The following is a 27,678-nucleotide window of genomic DNA, read 5'->3' as shown; positions in this document are numbered from 1 at the left end:
AGGTGTGAATGTTCAAAGGTAAACATCATTGGAAGATTGATGTACGGCATAAACAAAACTATCTTTTTTGCATTATCTGTATAAAATACACGCGTATTAATATTGCTCGACAGTACATGTATGTAGCTGTGTTTCATTCTTACCAGGAGTTTTTACTTAACCTCGCCAAGCACGGGATTTCATACCGATTGTAGGTGACGTCAGAGACGGTACATACTTGAAATTCGCAATCACCTGTTTACATTATATAGTGTAATTTACATATGAATTAATGAAGAATCGCTACACAAAACTTGCATACCGCTATTCGTGGAATAAACAATGTCTGTATTTACGCGTGGAAGCATTAATTAAATTGTCTGTTGTAATTGTCTCGTGACGTCACAGAGCACGCGCAGTTATGATTGATGGCGGGGAATTGTGTCGGTACTGACAAGTAAGGGTTGGGGATGGACATAAATACAATGTGTTAGGGATAGTGTCCGCACTGAGAGCCTGTCTCTACATCCTTACCTGTAGACCAGCAGAGGGAATAATTACATGTAGTAAAATGTAACATACATATTTATCAAGATTCGGAGTCAAGCCACAACATAAGAAAAGGTGTACGCTTTTTACGATACAAGAAAATAGGGAATTTAATGCTTAATTAGGATGTCATCTAAAGACGATGCGGATAAGACACAGTCGCCGAAAACGAGTGTTCCGGAAATTAAGATAGACTCTGCAGATGAAGGAGAGGATAAGATGGAAACAGAACCGGATAGATTTAATGTTTCACAAGTAAAAGAGCGAAAAATTTCGGCAAAAGAACCAAGTTTAACGGGAATATCTGAGGATGGTTCTGATCAAACTGGCACAGAAGATACCGGGAGAGTACGGAAAGTCTCCATCATGGTTGGTCCGGAAGGTGCTCCGGTCAGACATTACATTCCAGCGCGGAAAATATCCTCCACGGAACATCATTTCCTCACCCCGTACCCCCGGGGTGGACCAGCCGGACGGAAGTCCTCCATGGACGCGTTCTTTGTCCAGCAGCACCAGCGAATGTCCGTGGTCTCGGTCATGAGTTCGAACCAGGACACGTTCGAGGCCCTGCCACATGTCGATCACTATCGGGACCTATTCTCGGTGTTTCCGAGCGACGACGTCCGACAGAGACCCACCTTGGGTGAACTTCGGGACGAAGAGGTAAGTTTTTCTGTTTTCTGTTTCTTTTTTGCTCGTTATGGTATGAAGGTAAGGTCGGTCATTATGTATTTTTTCTTAAAGTCATCTTTGATCTACAGTTTTCTGTTTGCGTGTGTATTTGTCGATCGTACCACAAGGAGATACAACACATATATACCGCAGCCTCCCAAACACACTCACACACACACACACACACACAACTTACACACATCGTATTGCACACGAGGAAAACATTCCTTCAATTATCATAACTGTTAATATATGTAGGCCAGACAATTCATTTTGTTTTGTAAATATATAACAAATTATTTCACAAACATGTAATACATTATGTGCTTTGATAGTGTTGTTGCAAATTCAGGGGTGAGATTCTGTCTTAGTGCAGTTTCTTGTATGTATTGATATCAGTGGTATACACATTATCTTTATAATTTAATGATATCGACAGTAGAAATCAGTAGCTTAGAATATTAACTTGGAGAAAAGATCGATTCCCGCGTATTTGCGCTCAAGTTTCCCTTTTACACACAGATACTCCATCTTTTATTTTTTTCCTCTCCTGTATAGTTTAGCTTTGTAAAGTAACGAGAAACAATGGTATAACCATTTTGATTTTAAAATATGACTTTGAAATGATTCAGAGCTTTAAATTTGCATGTGTATCTTTTATTAACTTTTACTGCATGTCTTGGTGATATTAACGCAAATGTTAATTATAACAAAATATAAGAATGGAAATTAATTTGCTGAAAATGAACCATCTTTAAATTCCGGTAGCTTGTTGATCTAGAGACCTGACCAACGGCGGGTTTATCTTCTACGGTTTGACGAAGACTTCGCTACTTTATGATCTGCTGTAAAAAACTTGGCTATCTACTGCGGGACCTTCTTAATGACGGTGACTTACGATGACCATCATATTCACTTTGACTGACCATTGTCCAGAGTGACACTTACACTGATCACCCTCCCCTCGGGTGAGAGACCACACTGACCAGTACCCAAGGGAGACAACTTGTAATTAGACCTACCGACTTCTGACCTAAATTGCCCGAAGGTCATAGCTATATACAAGGCTATACGATATACAGAACATTTCGCATATGATTTAAAGAAACTGTTGTGTGAAACCTCAGGTGTAACTATGCATACATTGTGACTACACGTGACAGAACGATTTAAGCATCATCCACAGTTATTGTCGTATTTCTATGAAAAATAAAAAATAGTCGAAGATTGATAAAAAATGAATGGTACACGAAAGTATACATATTATGTACTGTACAAAATGTTCCCCCGTGCATCATTGTTGCTCTCTTAAGTCTACAAATACCACTACCTTTTCGAAACGGTTTTTAATATTCTAAATGACAATATAAATCGTACGTTAGCAGTGATCAATTAACATGCATCACTTAAATTGACAAAAAGTGTGTTTCCCTGTGGTTTCAGATTAGAGGACGTCCGCTTTAACTTTTTTGTTTTCTATATTCAGCGAATTACTATTAATCATCATCTTTCATTATTACTGGTACGCGTAGCTTTAATTTGCATGCCATTGATACACATAAAATCACACATTTCACAATGAGTCTGCTGATTTTTATTTACAATTTGAATCATGACGCCGTGCATTTTGATTGTTTGTTTGATTACGTTTTCGTCCTCGTTTACAATGTAACTTTACCTTCATTTGGACATTGTATGTGTACCCTTATAAGAGTTGAAGAAAATGGAATCACCAGGTATTCTTTAATACTATGACACTTGCAGATATATGTTCTGAAAATTTGAAATTTGAAAGGATCATTGCATATTGTCTTTATTTGACTTATTTTATTCTGAAGTGCAAGTTGTCCTTTTTAGTTTAAACAGTATTTTATTCATATAATGATACATATAATACAGTAAATAAAGACATTTCGGGATCGGAAAACAAGCTTAAAGCTTATATAAATTCCTTGTCCTGTTTTGACATCACGATTTCTGATTTGAGAAGGCTAAACAGTTCGGGTATAATATGAACATATATAAATAAACCAAAGTCAGCGTCTCTTTATCTCGAAAACACAAGTTTAACAGCACGGCCCACTTAAAGATGCTTCACCGCTGACAAATGATATATTTTTCACTATCAAAAAAAGGATCAGACGATTTGGTATTTTTCTTTCTAGTTACAAAAGCTACTTACTTTACACCATTACCACCAAAGTCAACCATTAGAAAGTTTGAGCTTCTAATTTTAGTTTAAGATATTGGAAATATTTAATTGCATCACGAAAAAAATCCGTGCCACTGTGTCCTATATAGAATGAAGTTCTGACTACGCATGCACCAAAAGCAAACTAAAATACTTTATATTATTTTTGTGTTAATCAGACATATATATACACGATTAAACATCAATTAATGTTCAAATGAGGAGTATCATTTATGGTCTGTCGGCGGTGGAGCATCTTCAATTAGGCAAGTAACAGTTTAGTTGCCATATTGTCATCAGACAATTAACTTTCGACTTAAATAGATGTTTAAGGATACATGTAGGTAAAACGTTATATCTTTGAAAGGTGTGAGGATTATTTGACATGTTAAACACAATAATATGTTTACAGAAAATCTGCGTTCTAGGTTACGTAAGAAAATTATGATTGCGTCAAATACTAAGAATCGAAAAAATATTATATTTTTCATTATTTGCATCATTAATTAAATGCAATATGATAATTTATACAGGCAAGTCGCAACCTCTGTACAGACTGAACATTAATTTGGCGTGTTATGCATATCCCTCTCGCTATAGTAAGTGTTAAAACCACAGGCACCTGAGAGTCAGTTATTGTTTACATATGGTAAGACCTATCCTAAAAACTGCTGGAATATTTTCAGGTGATATAAGGGTACAAAATTAAATCCGGTGATGTTTTGAAGCTATATATTTCATAATTAAAATTGATCATTTTGAACGTCTGGACATGAACATTGGACACAATGGAATTATCCAGATTGTCTAGATATGTATAGTACAATACCGGCAATAAGTTAATTATTTAAATATTTCTGGATCGTGTGTAAATGAACCCTTGCTGGATAATGCTGACGTCGCTTATCCATTCGCTATAGACATATAAATGTACATAATGTACAAACCTTGTGACACTCGCTATGTTTAAATCCTTTACATAGAGAACTTTTGCTCATTTCCTTTCGATGAATTACATTTTGACAGGAGCCCATGGCTCCGTTTGTATAATTTTTATCGACTCCACTTGGAATCTAAATGACTAATGCTGTTTATATCACCTAAACACACTGCATCAGAAGCCAAAATGACAACAGTGAAAAAAATATTTTGTGACATTGCGGATGTTATTCAACATTCCTCGTAAGGAATGTATAAATAAATAACTAAGACATGGCAGAAACATAATGAAATACATTTAATATGTACTCTTATAGTTCATTTTTGTTATTTTATTTTATGCTCAAAGCATACACTAACTGTGATCCTAGCACATATCTTTATATACATGTACATTCTAACTGAAACTAAGTGATACAATTATGATGTTTCTCCGAGTTGCGTTAAATGTAACACGAAATAAAATATATATAAAACATTTAGAACAGAATTACATGAATTTAATTATATTTATTCAGTTAATAATTCACATTAATGCATCGTATCCAGTTTCTGTAATAAGTGTTGTCGGTGTGAAATGTCGAGCTTGGGAAGAAGAATCCCGCTACATACCTGACAGGTTTATGACATAAATATGTATTCAGTAGACTAGGGCGACTAAACAATGCTGAATTAGAGTTATAAATAGTCACAAACACCTACGGAGCCCCCGGGGTCATGTATCATCTCGTGGTTTAACAGAAGTTGATGCCAAAACATATAAAAAATATAATGTGTATCAGTGCAATGGCGGCTCGAGGCCGGGTCATTGGTATACAAAGGTGTTTATGAATGACACCATCAATAAATTCATTTTCATTCAGTTATGTTTTGTTTAGATATACAATGTTGAGTTTTTTTAAATTGATATTGCTACGCTTATAAAGTATTCGAATGTAAAGAATCTCAGTTTTACTTTCAGATCAAATAAACAATATTGGGAAAATATATTCTACATGTTTATATTTCCGTTTGCTCGGAACTGACACTATTTAACCTCACCAAACAAAAAGGGAATTTATGAGATCATAATTTTCCTATCAATACCGTTGATGTAGTGATATGTGATACGTAAAACATGTTTCGTGACGTCGTTTTGAACGACGTCATGACGTAATGACTATTTCTTTTTGTGCGTACTGGACTGGCGTACTGTCCCCAATATTGTTATATGTTGTTCGCAACAATATTTGTAGTTATAATTTCAAAATGTCGAATATCCTTAAGATGCAACATCAGATGGAACAAATTGATAAAAATGATTAAATGTAATAATTCTTTAATGTTTATTTCCATGGACTTATGTTTTTTTCACCGCGAAGAACGTCAGGGGTACTTTAATGTATGACGTCACAAGAAGAGGCTCTACTGATGGGGGCAGCGGGGAGTTGGTAATACAGTTGGTAGTAACCTTGTACATTACAGGTTAGATTAAAAAATAACAGAAAACGGAATTAATAGCATTAAACTGCCTTATTGTGGGATTTATAGTCCAACAATTCTTTCGGGATTGCTGACAAATTAATCATAACCCGCTAACGCGCGTTATTCCATTTGTCTGCAATCATGGGAGAATTATAGCACAATAAATCCCCAAAAAACGTCAGATAAATGCCTAAGTAAATGGTATTGAATGATTTCTAGAGCATTTTATATATACTGTCATCACTTACTCCATCATTATTCATAAATTTGATTGTATATCTGCAGCCGTCCCTGCCGAGAAGTCCTACCACGCCGTCAGTCAGAGAAGGACTATTCGCCGACGAACTCAGGGATGTTGAGGACGGACCCAAACCCTCACCCAAACCGCCTGTGACGTCAGAGGCCCTGAAATTTGGCTGGATACAGGGAGTATTGGTAAGCATTAAACAAAGACTTTACACGAACTTCTATCATCTCATTAGGATTACTGTAATGTTATATCCAAAGACTCCAAGATGAAATTTAATAGACAAGGAATTACTATATTATATAATGCTGTAATTGTTACACGAGTTTGTTATAGGGGGATGGGATAGATACAGATAATAGCATTCAACAGACGTTTGTGCCGAATTATCCACACTTAGACAATAAAGATGCGTAGTAATTTAAATCATTACTTGCTAGTTTATACATGCGCCTGCTAACTGAATAATGTCGAGAAATCATCAAGTCATGTTTCAATGTTTTATTGCATTTTGATGTTTAGTTTGTGTCACACAGTAATTGGTTTTGTCATTATCACGCATGGATTCTAGAAGTATTCCATAAAGTTAATGCATTCTCACCTTGCCCTGTTAATTGTTTGGTGTACATCCTCTCTTTGCCCTGTTCATTGCTTTGTGTACATCCTGTCCATGTCCTGTTCATCGCTTTGTGTACATCCTGTCCTTGCCCTGCCCTGTTCATTGCTTTGTGTACATCCTGTCCTTGCCCTGTTCATTGCTTTGTGTACATCCTGTCCTTGCTCTGTTCATTGCTTTGTGTACATCCTGTCCTTGCCCTGTTCATTGCTTTGTGTACATCCTGTCCGTGTCCTGTGCATTGCTTTGTGTACATTCTGTCCGTGTCCTGTTCATTGCTTTGTGTACATCCTGTCCTTGCTCTGTTCATTGCTTTGTGTACATCCTCTCCTTGCTCTGTTCATTGCCTTCCTGTTGTGTACATCCTCTCTTTGCCCTGTTCATTGCTTTGTGTACATCCTGTCCGTGTCCTGTTCATTGCTTTGTGTACATCCTGTCCTTGCCCTGTTCATTGCTTTGTGTACATCCTGTCCTTGCTCTGTTCATTGCTTTGTGTACATCCTGCCCTTGCCCTGTTCATTGCTTTGTGTACATTCTGCCCTTGCCCTGCTCATTGCTTTGTGTACATTCTGCCCTTGCCCTGCTCATTGCTTTGTGTACATCCTACCCTTGCCCTGCTCATTGCTTTGTGTACATTCTGCCCTTGCCCTGTTCATTGCTTTGTGTACATCCTACCCTTGCCCTGCTCATTGTTTTGTGTACATTCTGCCCTTGCCCTGCTCATTGCTTTGTGTACATCCTACCCTTGCCCTGCTCATTGCTTTGTGTACATCCTGCCCTTATGCCCTGCTCATTGTTTTGTGTACATTCTGTCCGTGTCCTGTTCATTGCTTTGTGTACATTCTGTCCTTGCCCTGTTCATTGCTTTGTGTACATCATGTCCGTGTCCTGTTCATTGCTTTGTGTACATCCTGCCCTTGCCCTGTTCATTGCTTTGTGACATTCTGCCCTTGCCCTGCTCATTGCTTTGTGTACATCCTACCCTTGCCCTGCTCATTGTTTTGTGTACATCCTGCCTTGCACTGCTCATTGTTTTGTGTACATCCTACCCTTGCCCTGCTCATTGTTTTGTGTACATCCTGCCTTGTCCCTGCTCATTGCTTTGTGTACATCCTAACCCTTGCCCTGCTCATTGCTTTGTGTACATCCTGCCTTGCCTGCTCTTGCTTTGTTAACCTTGCCAGCTCATTGCAATGTGTACATCCTCCTAGCACTGCTCATTGCTTGTGTAATTCAATAGTCCTGTTCATTGCTTTGTGTACATCCTACCCTTGTCATGTTCATTGCTTTGTGTATCATCCTAGCCCTTGTCATGTTCATTGCTTTGTGTACATCCTACCCTTGTCATGTTCACTGCTTTGTGTACATCCTGCACTTGCCCTGCTCATTTTTTGTGTACAACCTCCGCTTATATATATGTACCCTGTGTTAAGGTACGATGTCTTCTCAATATCTTCGGAGTGATGTTGTTCCTGCGGCTAACTTGGTTGACAGGACAAGCCGGGATAGGTCTGGCGTCCGTCGTGGTCCTGCTGTCCGCCTTCGTCACCATTATCACCACGACGTCTATGTCGGCCAATCTGTACCAACGGCGAGGTCAAGGGAGGTAATATCAATAGCTAAACGTCAATTGGAGGTAACATCAATAGCAAAAAGTCAAGGGAGGTAACATCAATAGCGGAAAGTCAAGGGAGGTAATATCAATAGCAAAACGTCAAGGGAGGTAATATCAATACCATAACGTCAAGGGAGGTAATATCAATACCATAACGTCAAGGGAGGTAATATCAATAGCAACACGTCAAGGGAGGTAATATCAATAGCAACAAGTCAAGGGAGGTAATATGAATACCAAAACGTCAAGGGAGATAATATCAATACGAAACCATAGCAATTGATAATAAAGAAAAAATCATTTTATCTCGGTTAATATTAACATTAAAACATATACAATATATCATGTACAAGTACATTCGTATCTAGAAAAAATAATTTTAGCATGGCATTTTGCTTAATTATATATTCATATGTTTGGATATCCGGGACCGTGATGTTTTTACAATTTGATTATCACTGCTGGAAGACATATTAAAACTTAAATTAGGATCAGGACATTCATGCTTGGTATTCGTAATGGAAAACAAAACAACATCCACAAAAGGATACATAAATATAAAACAAACTATTTGTTAGTTGAAAAAATCAGAAGGCAGAATACCTGACACATTAATTTTAAATAGTTCGAACCGAATCAAAATTGACCTAGAACGCATTTCTCTTTTTTATAACTTTTAACCTTTGTTGTTTGTACCTCGACCATTTCCCACGGGAACAACTAAGGTTAATTACTCGCCACCTGCGGTTAAAGCCGAGGTGACATACTTGATCTTTTGACGTGCACTAGACTTACCTTTTAGCCACCATACTGGAACATTTGTTTCATTTAACTTGATTGACTTTTTTTTCTTTTAACTTTCGTCATTAATGTAGTTGTTGGTCTGTTGTTGACAAACAATAGACAGTTACTTATTGTAAGATATAACTATGCATTATCTATGTATAGTGTATTTGCTATCACATAGACATAAAGATACAATTTTAGCTATAAAACTGCATCTGTATAGAAATGACCGTGTTATTGAGACGTTTAACAACATGCACACAAACCTTTATAAATCATATCCATATCTTTATATGCAAATAAAGCATATTTCTGTATAAAACGTAATATTTGATTGCATCCCGAAAAAATCCGTGGCACTATATCATATATGGAATGAAGTAATGATTGCACATGCACAAAAGGCGAAAGAAATTATTTTATGTGTTGTTTTTTTTGTTGTTAATTAGGCATATACAATGTATATACACGATTAAACACCAATTATTGTTCGAATTATGAATATCATTTATGCTCTGTCGGCGGTGGAGCATCTTTAAGAAATATATCAATTATGGATATTTGTTCAGGTCCATATGGTATTATATCGCCTGAATGTCAAAATGGCAAAAGCAATCTCTAATGTGTATATCAATTACAAGAAAAGAATTGGTCAAAGAATGCCACCCTGTAGAATGCAGCGTTTAGGCAATGAAGTTCGCAAAGCAATATTAACTCTGTGTTTCTAAATATGGAAACAATGATCGCGAGACAATATGCTACATACATGGATATTGAAGGTATATCTTATATAAATGAGCATATCTTATGTAAATGAATATTCAAGAAATACCCGTTTTTAATGCTGTTGTATTTGACAATGTGACAGGTGGAGCATACTATATGATATCCCGCAGTTTGGGTCCAGAGTTCGGCGGATCTATCGGGGTAGTTTTCTCTCTCGCCAACGCCATCGCAGCAGCCATGTATATCGTGGGATTCGCCGAGACAGTGCAGTCCCTTATGATGGTAAGTCTGATCAGGTCTCTGGTGGTATAAACTGTACTGTAAAGGTAGAATTAGTCGCGGGTTGGAAATTTTGGCTTATTTCGCTGCATTTATATTTCCCTGAACATATTCGCTCACAAACATATTTATGACTTATATATTTTTTAACATGTAAAAAATTCATTATAGATTCACAGCAAGAAAATTTACACACCTGGACAAGTTTGAAAGTTAATTAAGCAAACAAATCAACAATGGAATAACAATGAATAGAACAACTAATGAATAATTTGTAACGTTGTTTCTGATTTATTGATACAATGGCGTTATGATTTCATAGAAAATTGAGAATTTTAAATTTTGAAGAGATCATCTTTAATAAATTGAATTATAAGGATTATGTTGAATACGGATGTCATCAATGTATATGGTCTTGGTTTTGATTATTCAGCTAAGAACTATTTTCATGCCCCATATAACTGTTATAGTGTCTCCGTATCTTTTCATAGGATAAAAACCCTCATGTTTCAGATAAACCAAATGCTACGTGGTTACACAGTGTCAATATACAACTTACATTTATATATTTCTATTAATATCAATTGTAACAGGAATTTGATACAACCATAACTGGAGACCGAATGCATGACGTCAGAATTATCGGTTGTGCCACGTCATTATTATTGGTGGGGATCGTCATCATTGGTATGGAATGGGAGGCCAAGGTATATATGTGTACTACGTCAATATTTTCTGCTTGAAACGACCGTAAAACTGTGCAAACTATCATTGAGTATGATCGAATGGTTTTACTTTTCTCAACTACCGTTTGCTTTAGAACTTGTATAATGTAATTAATAAACACTTGTTTTATCATGTTTTAATGTGGGTAGTGCTTTGAGTTCAACTTGTATAATGTAATTAATAAACACTTGTTTTATCATGTTTTAATGTTGATAGTGCTTTTGAGTTCACATGTGAGTAGGGTGGAAATGCATATTTTTCCTTTGTTTTCAAAAAGTCTTCATTCGTTGACAAAATATGTTGAATTGATGTTATCCCAGTGCTTTAAGGTTATCATATATGCCATTTGACCAGAATAAAATTCTGCGCTTGTTTTCCATAAAGTGAAGGACGCCAAAAATTATCTCAAATGTCATATTTTCTCACCTAGCACGGTTTTTCTTAGGATATGAATACTATTTGATTTCCCTGTCATCTTAAGTTTTTTTATGAAACAAACAAGCAAAGAGCATGTAAAATACTGTCATCTATACAAAACCATACTAACAATGATTTACTACAGTTTGTCATTTCCCTGTTCTGTTTCAGGCACAGCTGGGTCTCCTTGTGATATTGTTAATTGCCATTGTAAATTTCATTGTGGGTACTTTTATCCCGCCAACAGAGGAGGAACAATGGAAAGGCGTCGTGGGATATAGTGGTAAGATACCATTGAGGGTTTCGATTTCATATTATTTGATTTCTAAATTTCATATTATTTGATTTCTAAATTTTGTAATACGCACTTTTCAAATCTTTTATAATTATTTGCATATATTTAGAATCGGTAGAATGTTTTATAAGTCTTCTCATGGTACAATGTCTTCTTTATATACAGCTGACGTATTCACGGAAAACTTCGGTCCAGCCTTTCGGGACGGCAACAGTTTCTTCACAGTGTTTTCCATATTCTTCCCAGCGGCTACCGGTATACTTGCGGGTGCAAATATATCGGGAGACCTCAAGGTTAGTTTCTACCGGTATACTGGCGGGTGCAAATATATCGGGGACCTCAAGGTTAGTTTCTACCGGTATACTGGCGGGTGCAAATATATCGGGGGACCTCAAGGTTAGTTTCTACCGGTATACTGGCGGGTGCAAATATATCGTTGGACCTCAAGGCTAGTTTCTACCAGTATATTGGCGGGTGCAAATATATCGGGGACACAAGGTTAGTTTCTACCAGGATACTGGCGGTGCAAATATATCGGGGGACCTCAAGGTTAGTTTTAGTTCTACCAGGATACTGGCGGGTGCAAATATATCGAGGGGCAATGGGCTCACTTCAAGGTTATTTCTAACTCTTATAATGACGGGTACGGCAACACGCTAGATTGCCAGATTATCTGAAATCAGTTCCATTTGATTGAATACTAAAATGTGTAATTAACTGATGTTAGAGAGATGCGGAGTGGAAGAGATACTCTCGAAGTCTTGGTTTGAGATTGGAGATATATTATCATTCTTATTTATTTACACCTATGCGAGGTTTTATCACTGAATTTTCCCCGATATCATGATGCAGTTTTTGGTTGTTTGCCTGTTCTATGAAGTGTTCATATTATTATACAGTATATGAAATTGATTTATATTTTCTGTGTTGTTACATAAAACCACCTTTCGCTGTATTGGTGGTTTTGGTATTCTATACTTGCATATTACATAGTTATTTACCCTTGTGGTTAAGTATTGATTATGACGTTATTTGTTTGCAGGCGTAACGTCATACTTTTCAGAGATAAACGATGTGGGATTGGCTCGCAAATTAAAGACGTCACAATTGTTACTTATCCACAAGGGATGTAATCATATGTTATTCACATCGAGTTTTGTCTCTCTTTCCTTACAGAACCCTCAAAGTGCTATACCCAAGGGTACGTTTCTGGCTATCTTCCTGACCACGCTCGTGTACCTTGGGATGCTTTGGTGCGCCGGGTCTTGTATACTGAGGGACGCCGTAGGACCGGTTGCCATGGAAATGGTTGCTAACATCACAAACAATGTGACTGTAATCCCTCCTGTACCTTCCCCTCCCACCGTCGATGTCGTACAACAGTGTGATTTGTTCAACACAACATGCGAGTATGGACTGATGAATGACAATGGGGTGAGTTGGTGTATAAATAGGGCGAGTGTTGTGTATTAAAGAGTTAGTTTGGTATCTCAATTGGGTGAGTTAATGTATTAATGGGGTGAGTTGGTGTGTTAATGGGGTGAGTTGGTGTGTTAATGGGATGAGATGGTGTGTTAAAGGGGTGAGTTGGTATGTTAACGGGGTGAGTTGGTATGTTAATGGGGTGAGTTGGTGTGTTAATTGAGTGAGTTAGTGTATTGATGTTTTGAGTATCAGAGATATCTGGACACTACATAATCTTTCTAATAATGGTTAAAATAGACGTATTGATTAGTATACGTGGTCTACATTTGGTAATATTCTGTTTTGTTTTCCCTACCGCAGGCTGTTGGTGTAGCTTCCGCATTCAGACCGCTAATTCTGGCTGGTATATTTTCTGCAACACTTTCTTCTGCTTTGGCCAGTTTAGTCGGAGCTCCAAAAGTATTTCAGGTAAGTTCGATATTCACATGGTCAAATTATGTTTTTATTTTAAAATTTCAATGTAGATACTATAGCTACTACGAGCCCGATTTCAAACCTTACGTCCTGTTGGTCTTTTTTAGGCTCTGGGGAAGGATAAGCTATTTCCACTAATTGGGTTCTTCGCTAAAGGTTACGGCCGAAGTGGTGAGCCAAGACGGGGCTACCTTTTAGCCTTCTTTATCTGTCTAGCTATGACATGCATCGGTGAGTTGACACAAACTAAACACAAACATCTTCATTTCTTGTCAATGGGATTTTAGAACCACGAGATGTGTAGTAGGTTTCTGCAGAGACATGTTAAAGATGTTCCACCGCCAACAGAACATAAACGATACTCTAATTTGAACAATAACTGATGTTTAATCGTGTATATTTATGTCTAATTAACACAAAAATACATATGAAATAAATAATTCTGGTGTTGGTGCATACGTAATCAGTACTTTATTCCATATACGACATAGTGTCATTGATTTTTTCAAGACGCAATTAATTTCTTTTAATATTTTCAATTTGAAGTAAAATAAGAAGCTCAAACGTTTCAATGGTGATATTGGTGTAAAGTAAGTAACTGAAAAAAATACCAATTTTTCTTTTTCTGTTTTTGATAGCGAAAATAAACAATTCGTCAGCGATGTAATATCTTTAAGATTTTTATATATATTCTATCCATTCTTTTTAAAGGCGCTTTAGATTTGATCGCACCGATCATATCCAACTTCTTCCTGATGGCGTACGCTCTGATAAACTATTCCTGTTTTGATGCCTCCATAGCTGGCTCGCCAGGTAAGTATTGTCTGATGGTTTACCTGATAAACTATTCCTGTTTTGATGCCTCCATAGCTGGCTCGCCAGGTAAGTATTGTCTGATGGTTTACCTGATAAACTATTCCTGTTTTGATGCCTCCATAGCTGGCTCGCCAGGTAAGTATTGTCTGACGGTTTACCTGATAAACTATTCCTGTTTTGATGCTTCCATAGCTGACTTGCCAAGTAAGTCCAACTCTTATAACGCTGAAATATTTAATTTGTCGTAAAGATAGACTAAATAAAAATAAACATTGACGGAATATCAATATATATTTTTTGTTGATAAACAATATGGTATATACATTAAATACAATATTGTATGCCGTAATATATTAACGGAATAAATTAAATACAATAATATATACCATAATATATGTGATTTTATCTATTTTTTATGTCTTGATAAAAGGGGCAGATCGACTCTAAAATTCGACAATATTGTGTTCACATTGTTGGATGGAATTACTTCTTTTTTATGGCGTGCCGAACGTTGCAAAATTCAATAATTAAAAACATTTGTGCAAAAAAAATGTGTTTGTAATATACCGTTATATGTGTTCATTATTTTTAATTTGTGTGTGTGAAAAAATATTCGTGTGTGTTTTTTTTGATATTTGTGTGTTAAAAAAAATGGTTTGAGTGTAAAAATATATATTTGTGTATGATTTTGTTTTATATTTGTGTGAACAAAATTTCTTTGTGTGTGTGGAAAATATATTTGTGTGTGAAAAAATGGTTTGTGTGTAAAAATATATTTATGTGTATTACATTCATTGTTTTTACACACAAATTAAACGTATTGAACACATATAACGATATATTAGAAAAACAATTTTTTTTGGGGCCGCGGTGGCCGAGTGGTTAAGATGTCTCGACATATTACCACAAGCCCTCCACCTCTGGGATGCGGGTTCGAATCCCATGTGGGGCAGTTGCCAGGTACTGACCGCTGGTCGGTGGTTTTTCTCCGGGTACTCCGGCTTTCCTCCACCAACAAACCTGGCACGTCCTTACATGACCCTGGCTGTTAATAGGACGTAAAAATAAACAAACCAAAAAAACATTTTTTTTCTTTACACATTTTATTTTACTTATTGAATTTTGCACGCCATATTTTTCCCATGCAATAATATCATGTAATATCAAGCATTCAATATTACTGAAAATTTCTGAAAAAAATGTTAAGAAAATACAGCTTAGTGAACTGATAAAATATTATTTATGACAACAAAATTGCTTAATAAATATCGTAGCACAAATGGTTATAAAACTTATTTATATCCTGCAATAGATGTACATTTTTCTAATTCGTTAGATATGAAAATTCTTTGTAACCTAGTTCGTGTTTTATTATTGAACAAACAAATGTACATGTATGTACATATGTGTATATGGCTCATTAATGTAATTAAAAGTCGCAGCTTGGTAAAAAAAGTGTCATATGATTTTTCCATATTTTATTGACTGATTTTAACGATAGAACTTATATGAACGTAGAAAATAATATTTTCAATGCAATTACTTACTCATATTAACTTATTTCTTTCTGATACGCTGTTTGCCTCTACAGGATTCCGGCCTGCTTTTCGGTTCTACAACAAGTGGACCAGCCTCCTAGGAGCTTTGATCTGCCTAGCCGTTATGTTTCTCATCAACTGGTGGTCAGCGCTGATCACGTTTGTTTTTGTGTGTACTCTGTACATGTACGTTAAGGTCAAGAAACCAGGTAAGTGGCGTGATCTAAAAAAATATAGATTTAAAGGCCCACTACCTTTCCGGAGCAAAATATAAAGATTTCTTAAAAACATTAATTACCTCAGAAAATATATCCCGATGGCCTAGATGGGGTTACAACATCAAACATATGCAATATTTCCTGTGTAATGTATGATAACAATGGCGAGTCATTTCGCTGTTTTACCGTCTGCCGCAGTGATAGCCAACTACCGCGCGGTATTTAGGATGACGGGGGAAATCATAAGACGACCCGCGTTATGAAAATTAACATTTTAATTATTTTAATCAAATTGTTTAGGAGGTGATAATAAGTGTAGTATTAACGTTAAGTTAATAACTTTTGCCACTCGACAAAATTATTAATCTCGTTTTACATTCCCATTTTAAAAATCAGAAACCGTTTCGGAAAGGTAGTGGGTATTTTAAAGTCCAAGTGTGACCCGGCTATACTCATGTCCAAGTGAAATACAAATATCACTTATAATATGGTACAAGATATTAGTATGATAAAAGGAAAATTGGAAAGGTATAAAAATTGGGTAATAAACGAAACCCATTTAACTTGCTAACATATCACAGCCTCTTAACACATACAGACTCTTACACACACACCAAATTGCACACGGGAGGCCGACCTTAAATGACCCTAACTGTTAATAGGTAGTTAAGCCATATAAAATACAATCTCATCAATATGCTGTCTTCTTTTGAGATTTCTACTCTCTATATTACGTTACAAGATGCATTAAGCTTATTGTCGATATTTTTGTAACGCATTGGTTTAATCGTAATGACCTTTCACATAATGTTCACATTTGTACAACTAAAGGGAAACAATCGCGTTAGGGCTACAGTAAAAACTAACGATCGTCGGAATTTGAATCGAGTATAGAAACTCAAGAGCTTGTATAATGTTCGTTGTGTATGGTATTCCTGAATATGTCCATTTATATCGATGTTAAAGAAGGAATACATATTAAACTATACATCATCATGTTTATTGAATAATCGATTGTCAGACTCTCAGAAAACAATGGTTATAAAGGTACATGATATATACACATTATGTATCTGTCTGTCTTTGATATCAAGGCTGATTTCTCAGTTAATGGCAAATACAAAAACATGTCTGCTAAAACTTTACATGTATTGTCAAGTATATGTAAAATGTTTCTGTTGTCCGTTTATATTTTTTGTTGTTTATTTTCATTTTTTCTTACTAATCAATAAAGAAAAGATGGTGTCAATGAAAAAGAATAAAATCGTACATATACACTGTATCATTTTGTAATACATGCCCCGGTCCCTACTAGTGCAAGATAATGATGATTTTCCATTGCAATCCCATACTTAAACAATTAAACATAGAACTTATGATTGTACAAACTTTACAGATGTCAACTGGGGGTCGTCCACACAAGCCCATGTGTATAGGGAGGCGCTCAAGTCCAGTATGAAACTCATTAAGATAGATGAGCATGTCAAAAACTTCAGGTAAAAATATATGTTCCGATAGGACTGTTAATAGTAATTCGGCTCACGCGAGTGTTATTAGCAAGGATACTTACAACATATGGTAAACGTATACTGATATGTATTGTAAGGGGAGCGACGATTATTAAAAATTCATATTTTCTATTTTCGCATATTGTATATTGAATTCAAAACAGACAAATACTACCGTGATTTACACGATGGATCTAGAATACTTTTTAGCGCGTCAATGGAAATGTTATGATATACTCGCTTAACTGAAAACGCACGAGCATTGCATGTGACTGTCGTGTATATTTTACCTATGTAAACTGTGTGATACCTGATTTTTAACTGGATATTTGGTATTTTCCAGGCCCCAGGTGTTAGTGCTGTCAGGGTACCCACGTAACCGACCACTGCTCATCGACTTTGTAGCATGTTTAACTAAGAGACAGAGTCTTCTGATGTGTGGACACATCTTCAGGGTATTTACATATTATCATAGTCTTGGTAAGGCCTATAACATTTCCACAATTATTTACATGTACTTCGGACACAGGATGTACATTTCACACGTACATCATGTAAGTGGTAACGGAGAAAGTTTTAAAAAGTTTTAATGTGTTGTATGTGTGTTTTTAATGAGTTATATGTGCGTTTCTAATGTTTTGTGTGATATGTATGTATGTGTGTTTTAATGTGTTGAATGTGTGTTTGAAATATTTTATATGTGTGTTTTTAATGTGTTGTGTGTTGTACAAATATGTGTGTTTTCATGTGTTTTAATCATATTATATATGTGTGTTTTTAATGTGTTGTATGTGTGTTTCTTATATGTTGTATGTATGTTTTAATGTGTTGTATGTGTATTCTAATGTGTTGTATGTTTGTTTAAATGTGTTGTATGTGTGTTTTAGTATAATATGTAATGTGTTTCTAATGTGTGTGTGTGTTTGTATGTTGAATATGTGTTTTTAATATGTTGTATGTGTGTTTTTAATGTGTGTTTTTAATATGTTGTATGTGTGTTTTTTAATGTGTTATATGTGTGTTTTTAATGTGTTGTATCTATGTTTCCAGGGCGAGATGTCAGACCACGTCAAGAACCTACGCTCCAATGCGGCGTACAAATGGTTTGAGAAAAGAAGTATTAAGGCTTTCTATAACAGTGTCGTCACGCCTACACTGAGAATTGGCGCTCAGGTCTTAATGCAGGTAAATCAATTGGCGCTCAGGTCTTAATGCAGGTAAATCAATTGGCGCTCAGGTCTTAATGCAGGTAAATCAATTGGCGCTCAGGTCTTAATGCAGATAATGTTAATTGGTGCTCATGTGTAATTGCAAGTAACACAAATAGCCCTCAAGTAATAATAGTATCTAGGGTTAGTATCATTAGTACGTATTTATAACAGTTTCCGTAGTTTGTTTAAACACACTACCTGATCGTAAAATAAGACATCGTGTGTCCGCTCGTACTCATCTCTCTTCTGATTGTATATAAATAGACGACGAACAGATAGCGTATTTAGAATCATGGTTGTGTTTTTCTGAAAACAGTTGTATATGTACCGGCGTGACATTTTCTGAAGTATCTAAACGAAGATCATGTATAGGACTATAAATAGAATGATCAGCGTCACAAAGCCGGATGGCGGGTAATATAAAATTAGATTCTGGTTTTGCAAATTGTGTAAATCTACGTAGCGAATTCATAAAAAATTGCAACCAAATTTATTACAAAACGCCATAAAACAACATAGTGATACCATTGATTATAATTGATAAAATTACAATTACACTTGAATGTGCGATTCCATCAGCGCTCAACTTTAGTGTCTCTATTTTGACGTCACAATAACCGAATTTCGCACCATTTTTCATGAAGAATTGACCAATAAGAACGCCAGACTTTGTTTAAAGCAAAGATTAATTTATTATGTACCATTGAAATGAAATTATCAACATATTTCTGGTATAATAGATTAGTTAAATGATTGTGTTTGTTTTGATATTTCCTGCCAAAAAAGTCATTATTCAGGTAAATAAAACTTCATATTACCTTTCCATCGGGACCATAAATGCACAAAGTTGATGTCGGTCTCAATGTAAGACTGAATGTTTAAAGTGTTTGTGAGTCGCGAGTAAAAACATATTTTTTGGAGGTAATTGCAACTCTCTCACCAATTGTACAGTAGGCGAACTCCACTGTATGAATACCGGATGTTGCGACCGCTGAAGCGAGAGATTTGTTTTAAAAACACAGTATGTATGTGATCAAGGACAAATTTTCGATACTTTCGCACGATTGCGAAGGTTGTCGCAAAATATGTAATATATACATACATTATCCTTTGATACTAATGTGTACTTCTTCGAAAATGACACCTAGAATTACCTAAAAATAGATCGAAAAATACTTTCTGTGGCCGATAGTCTCGCAAATTGTTTAAATAATGAACTCGTAGATCATCTTTCACTTACAGTTTACGAATTTTTCCTCCATTTGATTATGCTTCAATTCAAAGTACGTCTCAAAGCGAGCATTCGAAGTTTAACATCGATTATAAATAGCACCCTTGGACACGGTACTATGTGACTTGTAGCGAGAAGCCTGTATTTTGATAGCGATTTGGGTTTTATATGACTATTTGCATTTTTTAAATTAATAATTTTATCTGTTAGTAAATTAAGACCCCTTTTCACACAGATGGATAACTTGGATAATGGAGTTATTGCCCAGAGATTTGCGAAGATTTTGATGACATCATTAATCACTGTACACAAGAGTACTGTTCTTAAAATTGCATTTGTAAAAATTACATCTTTAGGAACAGCAGTGAAAAAAACAAAAGCATTTTCAAATAATTCCAAAAGAAATAAGCCTTCAGGTAAACCATAAGGTCTCGTATGACGAAAACTGTGGTGTTCATGTACACATACCTGGTTCGGCATCCCTCAAAACACCAATGTACCAATGCAATTTTCACTGAAAACAGACATTATCTGAATGTTGACCAATCAGAAAGCAGAGAGCTTGGAAAAGGAATTCCCAACAAGACCATCTCGATTGACTTGTTTATTTGATATCATTAGAGGTAGTGTAGTGGATTAAGCGATATATCTGTGATCCCATGATCGGCTGTTCGATGCGCGTAAAGAGATTATTTTCATTTTTGTTGTTGTTGTTTTTGTTTTATATCAATGTGTTTCAATTAAAATGAAAACTGAAAAGTTAATCTAGATGTACCTTCTATATTAATACAGTATTTTATTGTAGCAAAATAGTTTCAGTTTTTAAGAAAGTTTCAACATGAAAGTGCATGTACACCTTGGTTTTGTTTCTTCTCCCAAAACGCCATGAAAACTTTCTTCTGATTGATCGGAATTTTCGAAGAGATTTTCTTCAGGAAAACGACGCAGATCGTATCAAGTAACCCACGATTTTAGACATTAGGAAGAAGAAATCTAGTTAGGAATAATCAAAAAGAAAATACCCTTAATTTAGTCGCCTTTTACGATTATGCAATAGGGGCAGCAAGGGCAATTCTAATACCCTACATGCAGGACCGACGATCTAATACCCTACATGCAGGACCGACGATGCATAATACATCGTAACTGTCGACTTTTATCTTCAGTTATTATTAATATGTTCAGTCGCAGAAAGGCATTTTTTATGAATTTGTATACAGTATAACTCTTAAATTTGATCCTATGATAATAATGGAATATAAGTAACCAGATTCTACTGACGGTTCCGTTTTTCCATTTTACAATTATACTGATGTTCATGGTAATATTGGAAATAGCATATTGTCTTATTTAATGTACCCTTTTAAATTAGTATCTCGTGTAAGTCGTATTAGACTGGACATTTTATTTATATGTACAAATTTGATGTAATGTAGCATTTTGATTTAAATGTGTGACATTTTAATAAAATATATCTTACTAACTATACCCATTTCCCTGGCATTGCAATTTATCTACTTCAAATTGCATAAAAACTAGAATTGAAATGATGGAAATATGGCTAAATACACTTTATGTAGTACCTTGAGACAAATCTTACATCATTAGATACCAATAACGTCGTAAAGACTCTAGATATGTTCCCATGTATACGTGTGTTGTTATTTTGTATTCGTCATACGTGTGATTAAGATTAAAAATGAAGATGAATTTAAATTGCATAGAATCATTAATTAAATGTGTCTTAACATAATATACACAACATTGGTATATGTATCTAATACGATGAAAAGTTCAAAGAGACACATACAGCAAATCGCTAGGAATCGACAGTAGAATCACTACGAACCATACAGTCAATTCCGTCATGACCAGCGACAAGCCGTACAGTAGCCTCCGAATAAAACACATGATTGTGGACAATCTAAATAATATGTTTTCACATGCATCATTAGGTTGTCTCTCCATACATAATTTGTTCATCATATTTTATGAATCATTCAATAATTCGTACAATTTGTTATTAGAATTGCAGAAAATAGGTCGGTTCGAATGCTGGTGTTGTTGATTAATGGTTGATTATGATTGATTATGAAGTGGTTTTCAATATATATATAATTATACCGATTGAAAAAGTTAAATAAATAATAGCTGAATCTATTTTGATGTATAAACACGATATATAAAATCCTTAGAATTATTAAAACACACATTGAATATCAGTGCCCGTTAATCTGTTTTATATCTCGCTTCGACGGTCGCAAAGTCCGGTATTTATACAGAGGAGTTCGCGTACTGTGAATTGTAACGAGAAGTAATCAATGTAAAAACGTAAGGCGTTATCACAAATTATCGCGAGCATGCAAAATAAAAGTTCTTAATAAACTCAGCTAAAAGGGACACAACTCTGGCATACCTATGTGTTCAATCCGAAATCCAGGTATTGGAACCCATTTGCTTAAATGTGTGCCGTCCTTACAATAGTAATTAGTATAGTTGTTGTCTTACAGGCTGTGGGTATTGGTAAACTTCGACCTAACACTATCATCATGGGCTATAAATCGGACTGGCAGAAGGCGGAGGGCTACGAAGTGGATGACTACTACAATATCATACAGTAAGATTCAGTCAAAATCAAGTCAAATTCAAAATAATCAGCTTTTACGTAAACATAAACATATATTTTCATTAAAAAGGGTGGCAATAACATAATTTTTCATAATGATTATTCACACTTTTTTTTATTCATATCACCTCAATAAACCATTTCATGTTGTTCAATTTGGCTAGATTAGTATGAGTACAAAACATATCTTTATCTCCTTACCTAGGGACGCCTTTGATCTGAACTATGGCGTCGGTATCCTGCGCGTGCCTGAGGGACTTGACCTGAACCGAGTTCCGGACGAATGTGTTGGACTGGACGATGATATCGAATCTGACCACGACCAGGAAACAGTACTAGGTGCCAATCATTATATTTATATCTAGATTGACGTTTAGTATCTATCATTGTTCTGTGTTTACATCCTGCGAGGTTTAAAATGTAGATGGAAGCCGGTGAACTCGGATAAAACTACCGATCTGATTTAACGAGATCATTTGATAATATGAACAAATCATACATACATCTTTCAAGCTTAAATACCTCACTAAACCTAATCGATCAATGACTCAAAATAGTAACATTATAATCTATTAAATTTATTTTGATCGGCTAAATATTGTCAGTAGCTGGGTTACAAAAAATGTCGCTCTTTCTTATAAATTTAAAAAAATTTACATAAAATCATGTTTAATAGCAACCATTTTAGTGGGCTATCATTCCGGCACATATATTTAGATACAACATTTGCTATCATTGTAGATACACAATACGATCTGGACTCTCAAAAATCTCCCACACTTTCATCAACGAACAGTGACATTCCAAGCGAAGGTAGTAAAAATGAAAATTCATATGCATTTTCGAACAACAAGCAAAAAATAACCCCACCGAAAAACCACGTGGTCCTTCAAAGACTGAACACAGTGGAGGAAGGGGCTGAGGAAAATAAGGGGTACGAAGGGGACCAGGAAACACATATAGGGGACGACGACGACGACGAGGAAGGGACGCGACCGAATCATCCGCCCTTAATGTCGTCATTGTCATCGGACATCAACACTGGACGATTTAGGGAGAAACAGTATGGTACGATCGATGTATGGTGGCTCTACGATGACGGAGGTAAGAGGGAAAATTACATAACGTAATCATTAACTTAACATCTTAATAACCACCACCCTCGATATTCCAGGGGTTCCGATCACTTACGATCTCTACACACCTGGACTATCTCATAGTAAAACTGAAGGAAGCTCAGAGGAAAAACTCTGAACGAATCACCGGTCAGCAAAAAAACCTTTGCGGACTACAGAGAGAGCAACACCTTATTTCAAAGTTACACAGTCAACCACATCAAACTACTAAAGAACCTGTTCTGTTCCGTTGCCTCCAGTTTCACTATGGTATAGTCAAGGGTTGTAGATATCGTAAGTGATCGAAACCCCTGTAGTATCAAGGATGATTAACCACTTACTTACACGTTTTGTCCTTTCATATATTGATTTGATTTCACGATATATAGAGCAGTGGAGTTATTTTTGAAAATAAGGCTGGTTTACCATATTTGACTACCTACAATGTCCTTCTCTGATTGGTCAGTTGTCATAGTGACCTCTGATTGGTCAATTGTTATAGTGACCTTCTCTGATTGGTCAGTTGTCATAGAGACCTACTATGACTGGTTAGTTGTCATAGTAACTGGAGGATAAACGAAGGCAAGCGAGGACGTATAGCTCAAACGAAATACACATGAATAAAGTATGATTACACTAGTGGTTCATGGAGTTTTACCATTTTAGAAAAAGTAAACGTTAATTTCATATTTTGGTCAAAATTATGGTTATGGTTTGGGTGTAGTCATAGAAAACATAACCAGATCGGTAGAAATTAAACCATACTACTTTTGCATATTTGTAACGAAAAATATGCATGTCAACTACTATAATTCAAAAGTTCGTATAATTCCGTATTAATTCTGTATTTCATTTAAATAAGAAACATCATTTGAACTGATTAGAATTCAGAAAAAAAACTGATTAGAATTCAGAAAAAAAAAAAAAAAAAATGGCGGGATGAATTTACCGATAAAAATTTTAGAAATAAATGGGAGGATTTACAGCAAACAAACACACGAATCCTACTTACTCCTGTAGGCTTAACCTTACTGATACCCTACATCCTGTCTACCCGGAGGATCTGGAAGGACTGTAAATTGAGGGTGTTCTGTGCTGGCTCCAAAAAGTCCAATCCACAAGAAGACCAGATGAGGTATTTACTTACATTGTCTTTGCATCAAAAGGGCGACACTTGGGTATCATTATGTCGGCGTCGGTGTTGGCGTCGTCGATGGTGTCGGCGTCCGGGAAATGGTTTCCGTGCGATAACTTAAGTATTTATTCTCCTATTTCGACCATATTTTGTGTATTGCTTTATATCAATGGGGTCTCGGAGGATTTTGATCTTGGTTTAAATGCGTCAATATTTGCAAAAGTTACGGGACTTTAAAATCGTCAAAACCTGGTTTCCGCCCGACAACTTAAGTATTCACTTTCCAATTTTAGCCAAATTTGGTACAGTTTATATTGCTTTATATCAATGAGATCCTAGATGGGTTCAATAATGGTCAAATCCATCAATATTTGCAAGAGTTACGGGACTTGATAACTTCACCTAATTATTAACAATATTTTCAACTGTAAATAACTATTTTTTGTGATGCTGTGCAGCCGACACACCCACTTCCGTCGAATTCTTGTTAGTTGATGGAATATTATAAAAAGAAATACGCTACTACCGTTTTCATGTTAGTGAAAAATATATCCGTATCTATATGTGTATAATGACAAATTATTGAATGTTTTTTTTCTGTTTTCAGAATGGCCTCTCTCTTGGCGAAGTTCCGTATCGACTATTCCCAGTTAACAGTTATTCCGGACCTATGGAAGAAACCATCGTTGAACATGTACGTGCCTGGTATTCCCTTTCATATCTCTTTCAGGTGTTTATATTGATATTATATTAAACAATATTTTCATGCTTTTGTTCTGATGACTACTTTGGCAGGTACAAGGAATTTGAAAGTACGATACGTAAATGGCGACTGCGTGGTGGAGAGTTTCCTGATGAGTTTCCATGGAAAGTCAGCGACAGTGACCTAGTTTCGAACAAAGCAAAGGTATTGTTATTCATTTACATGTAGAAGGACTATCATATTCAAATAATTTGCATATGCCATTAACTAATAACCAAATCGAAGATTAGATTCATTGGATATGTATTCAAATATACTTTTTTGGATGCTATATAACTATATTTTACCCCACTTTTAGATATACCGGAACATCCGGTTGCGTGAGCAGTTACTCATTCATTCAACAGACGCATCTCTTATTGTGATGTAAGTATATACCCTCTTTTCCTTATTTGGTCATTAGCATTGCATAGTTAATCGTAGTGATTGTTACAGCTTCATCGTACCTGTTACATGTACAGTGTATACTAGTCAAATCGCCACAACATAACATGCAGTTTCCCAATCCTTCAACTATTTTTTAGAATGACAAAAAAAGTCTTTTGCCTGACAGATATTCCATATTGGTCAATATTCTAGTTATTATTGATTCTCAGTGAAGTGGGTTATCTTTTAGTTCTTTATATAAAGTTTGTTTTTAAATCCTATAATACTGAACATGGATTTATATTTTTTTTGAACTCGAGCTCACATTAAATCTTATTGATTTCAATGTAAATTCTCTGCACCACCAATCTAACCAGTTCAGCTACTTAGTATTGTACATGTAACATTTAAGATCCATTTAAAAACCTAGTTACATTAAGCAGTAATTTAAATGTATTCTGAAATATATCGGAACTTAGATTTTTAACAATATATGTTATTGCAATATTCTATTATTTCATATACCAGAACTTCTTATTTTTTCTTTCGTTGTTCAGGTGTTTTTTACAAGGAATTATGCAATGTAACAATTTCCATGCTAAAAAAACTTTATTTTCTATTTTCATATTAAATGTAAATTGAAGATTTGTCATATTATGTTTTGCCAGGACATTGAAGACACCTGGATTTTTTGTATGATGTGAAATAGGGTTGTCAGATCGGTCAGAATTTTTAGACAATACGTTTATACTGATTCGAATATTCGGTTACGGATTTTATAGCTGATTATCATACTTCCAACCGGAAAATCGGTTAACCGGTGACAACCGGTTACTTTATCTGTTTAGCCTTAATATTGCTTTATTTTCCGCATGATATTAAATGTAAATTGACGAGTGGTCACTTGGTGTGTTTCCAGGACATTGCTTGTACCTCGGAAGACGTACTGTCCAGCAGGACTGTACATGGGCTGGCTGGACACACTGACCCGTGACATGCCACCGATGTTGTTGCTTCGGGGAAATCAGCAAAGTGTTTTAACTTACTACTCGTGAAGGGGGCACAGACAGACTGGAAACATTTTACGATGTTTACTGAAATCAAAACAGTATACGATGTTTGCCATCAGCGCATTGTCTGTTCATAGGAAGTACCGAAGTTTTATCACGATTCTGTATCATGTCACATTATCATATTTGCTACCACACTAACCTAAAACTACGTCCACGTGGCGTACTTAGCTATGGTGTGGTAATATGTAATTAACGGGTAGGTGGATGAAGTGACGTATACTACGGCAAACCACCATATGGTTAACCAATAGAAGTTATACATCTCACAGAATCGAATTTCTATGGAAACCTTACATTGTGTAATGATATACCGAGAATGAATGAGAAAATAAGGAGAAAAAGAATGCAGATTATTTTAAATATCTATGACAATACGACAGTTCTGTGAAAAACATATATTGTATTTTATTTTTAAATGATTCTTAATCCATCGCGTTCCTAGGATGTATACAGTAATATTATAAAGCGTTTAGTTACATTCTTATTAATGTTGAGTATGTTTGCACAGTCATCATGTAAAATATATTGTTATACTAACTTTTCACTTCGTTGGACAATGTTTGTGTAAATACTGTAACCAAGGAATACATCTGATGTAAATATCTGCACACTTTATATTCAACTTATATATATAATCGTAACTTTTTAGTATAAAAAATAAAATGTCATGAATCGAAA

General features: G+C 35.5%; 1 protein-coding gene across 1 annotated transcript; it reads left to right on the top strand.

The window, feature by feature from the left end:
- LOC138333671 (solute carrier family 12 member 1-like) lies at positions 1-27,678 on the top strand. The gene is given in 24 exon segments (XM_069282199.1): positions 1-1,191; positions 6,080-6,229; positions 8,091-8,234; positions 8,236-8,263; positions 9,927-10,066; positions 10,657-10,770; positions 11,378-11,489; positions 11,667-11,794; positions 12,678-12,935; positions 13,287-13,394; positions 13,508-13,631; positions 14,112-14,213; positions 15,808-15,963; positions 17,369-17,468; positions 17,824-17,935; positions 18,531-18,665; positions 22,433-22,539; positions 22,754-22,887; positions 23,290-23,652; positions 24,684-24,798; positions 25,406-25,492; positions 25,594-25,705; positions 25,860-25,927; positions 26,847-27,678. Coding segments are annotated over 24 exon segments (3,570 nt in total). The 5' UTR covers positions 1-654; the 3' UTR covers positions 26,983-27,678.

Source organism: Argopecten irradians, chromosome 10 (genome assembly GCF_041381155.1).
Source record: "Argopecten irradians isolate NY chromosome 10, Ai_NY, whole genome shotgun sequence".
NCBI lineage: Eukaryota > Metazoa > Mollusca > Bivalvia > Pectinida > Pectinidae > Argopecten > Argopecten irradians.
Note: the sequence above shows the minus strand (reverse complement) of the source record. Positions and strands in the feature narration are given on the sequence as shown.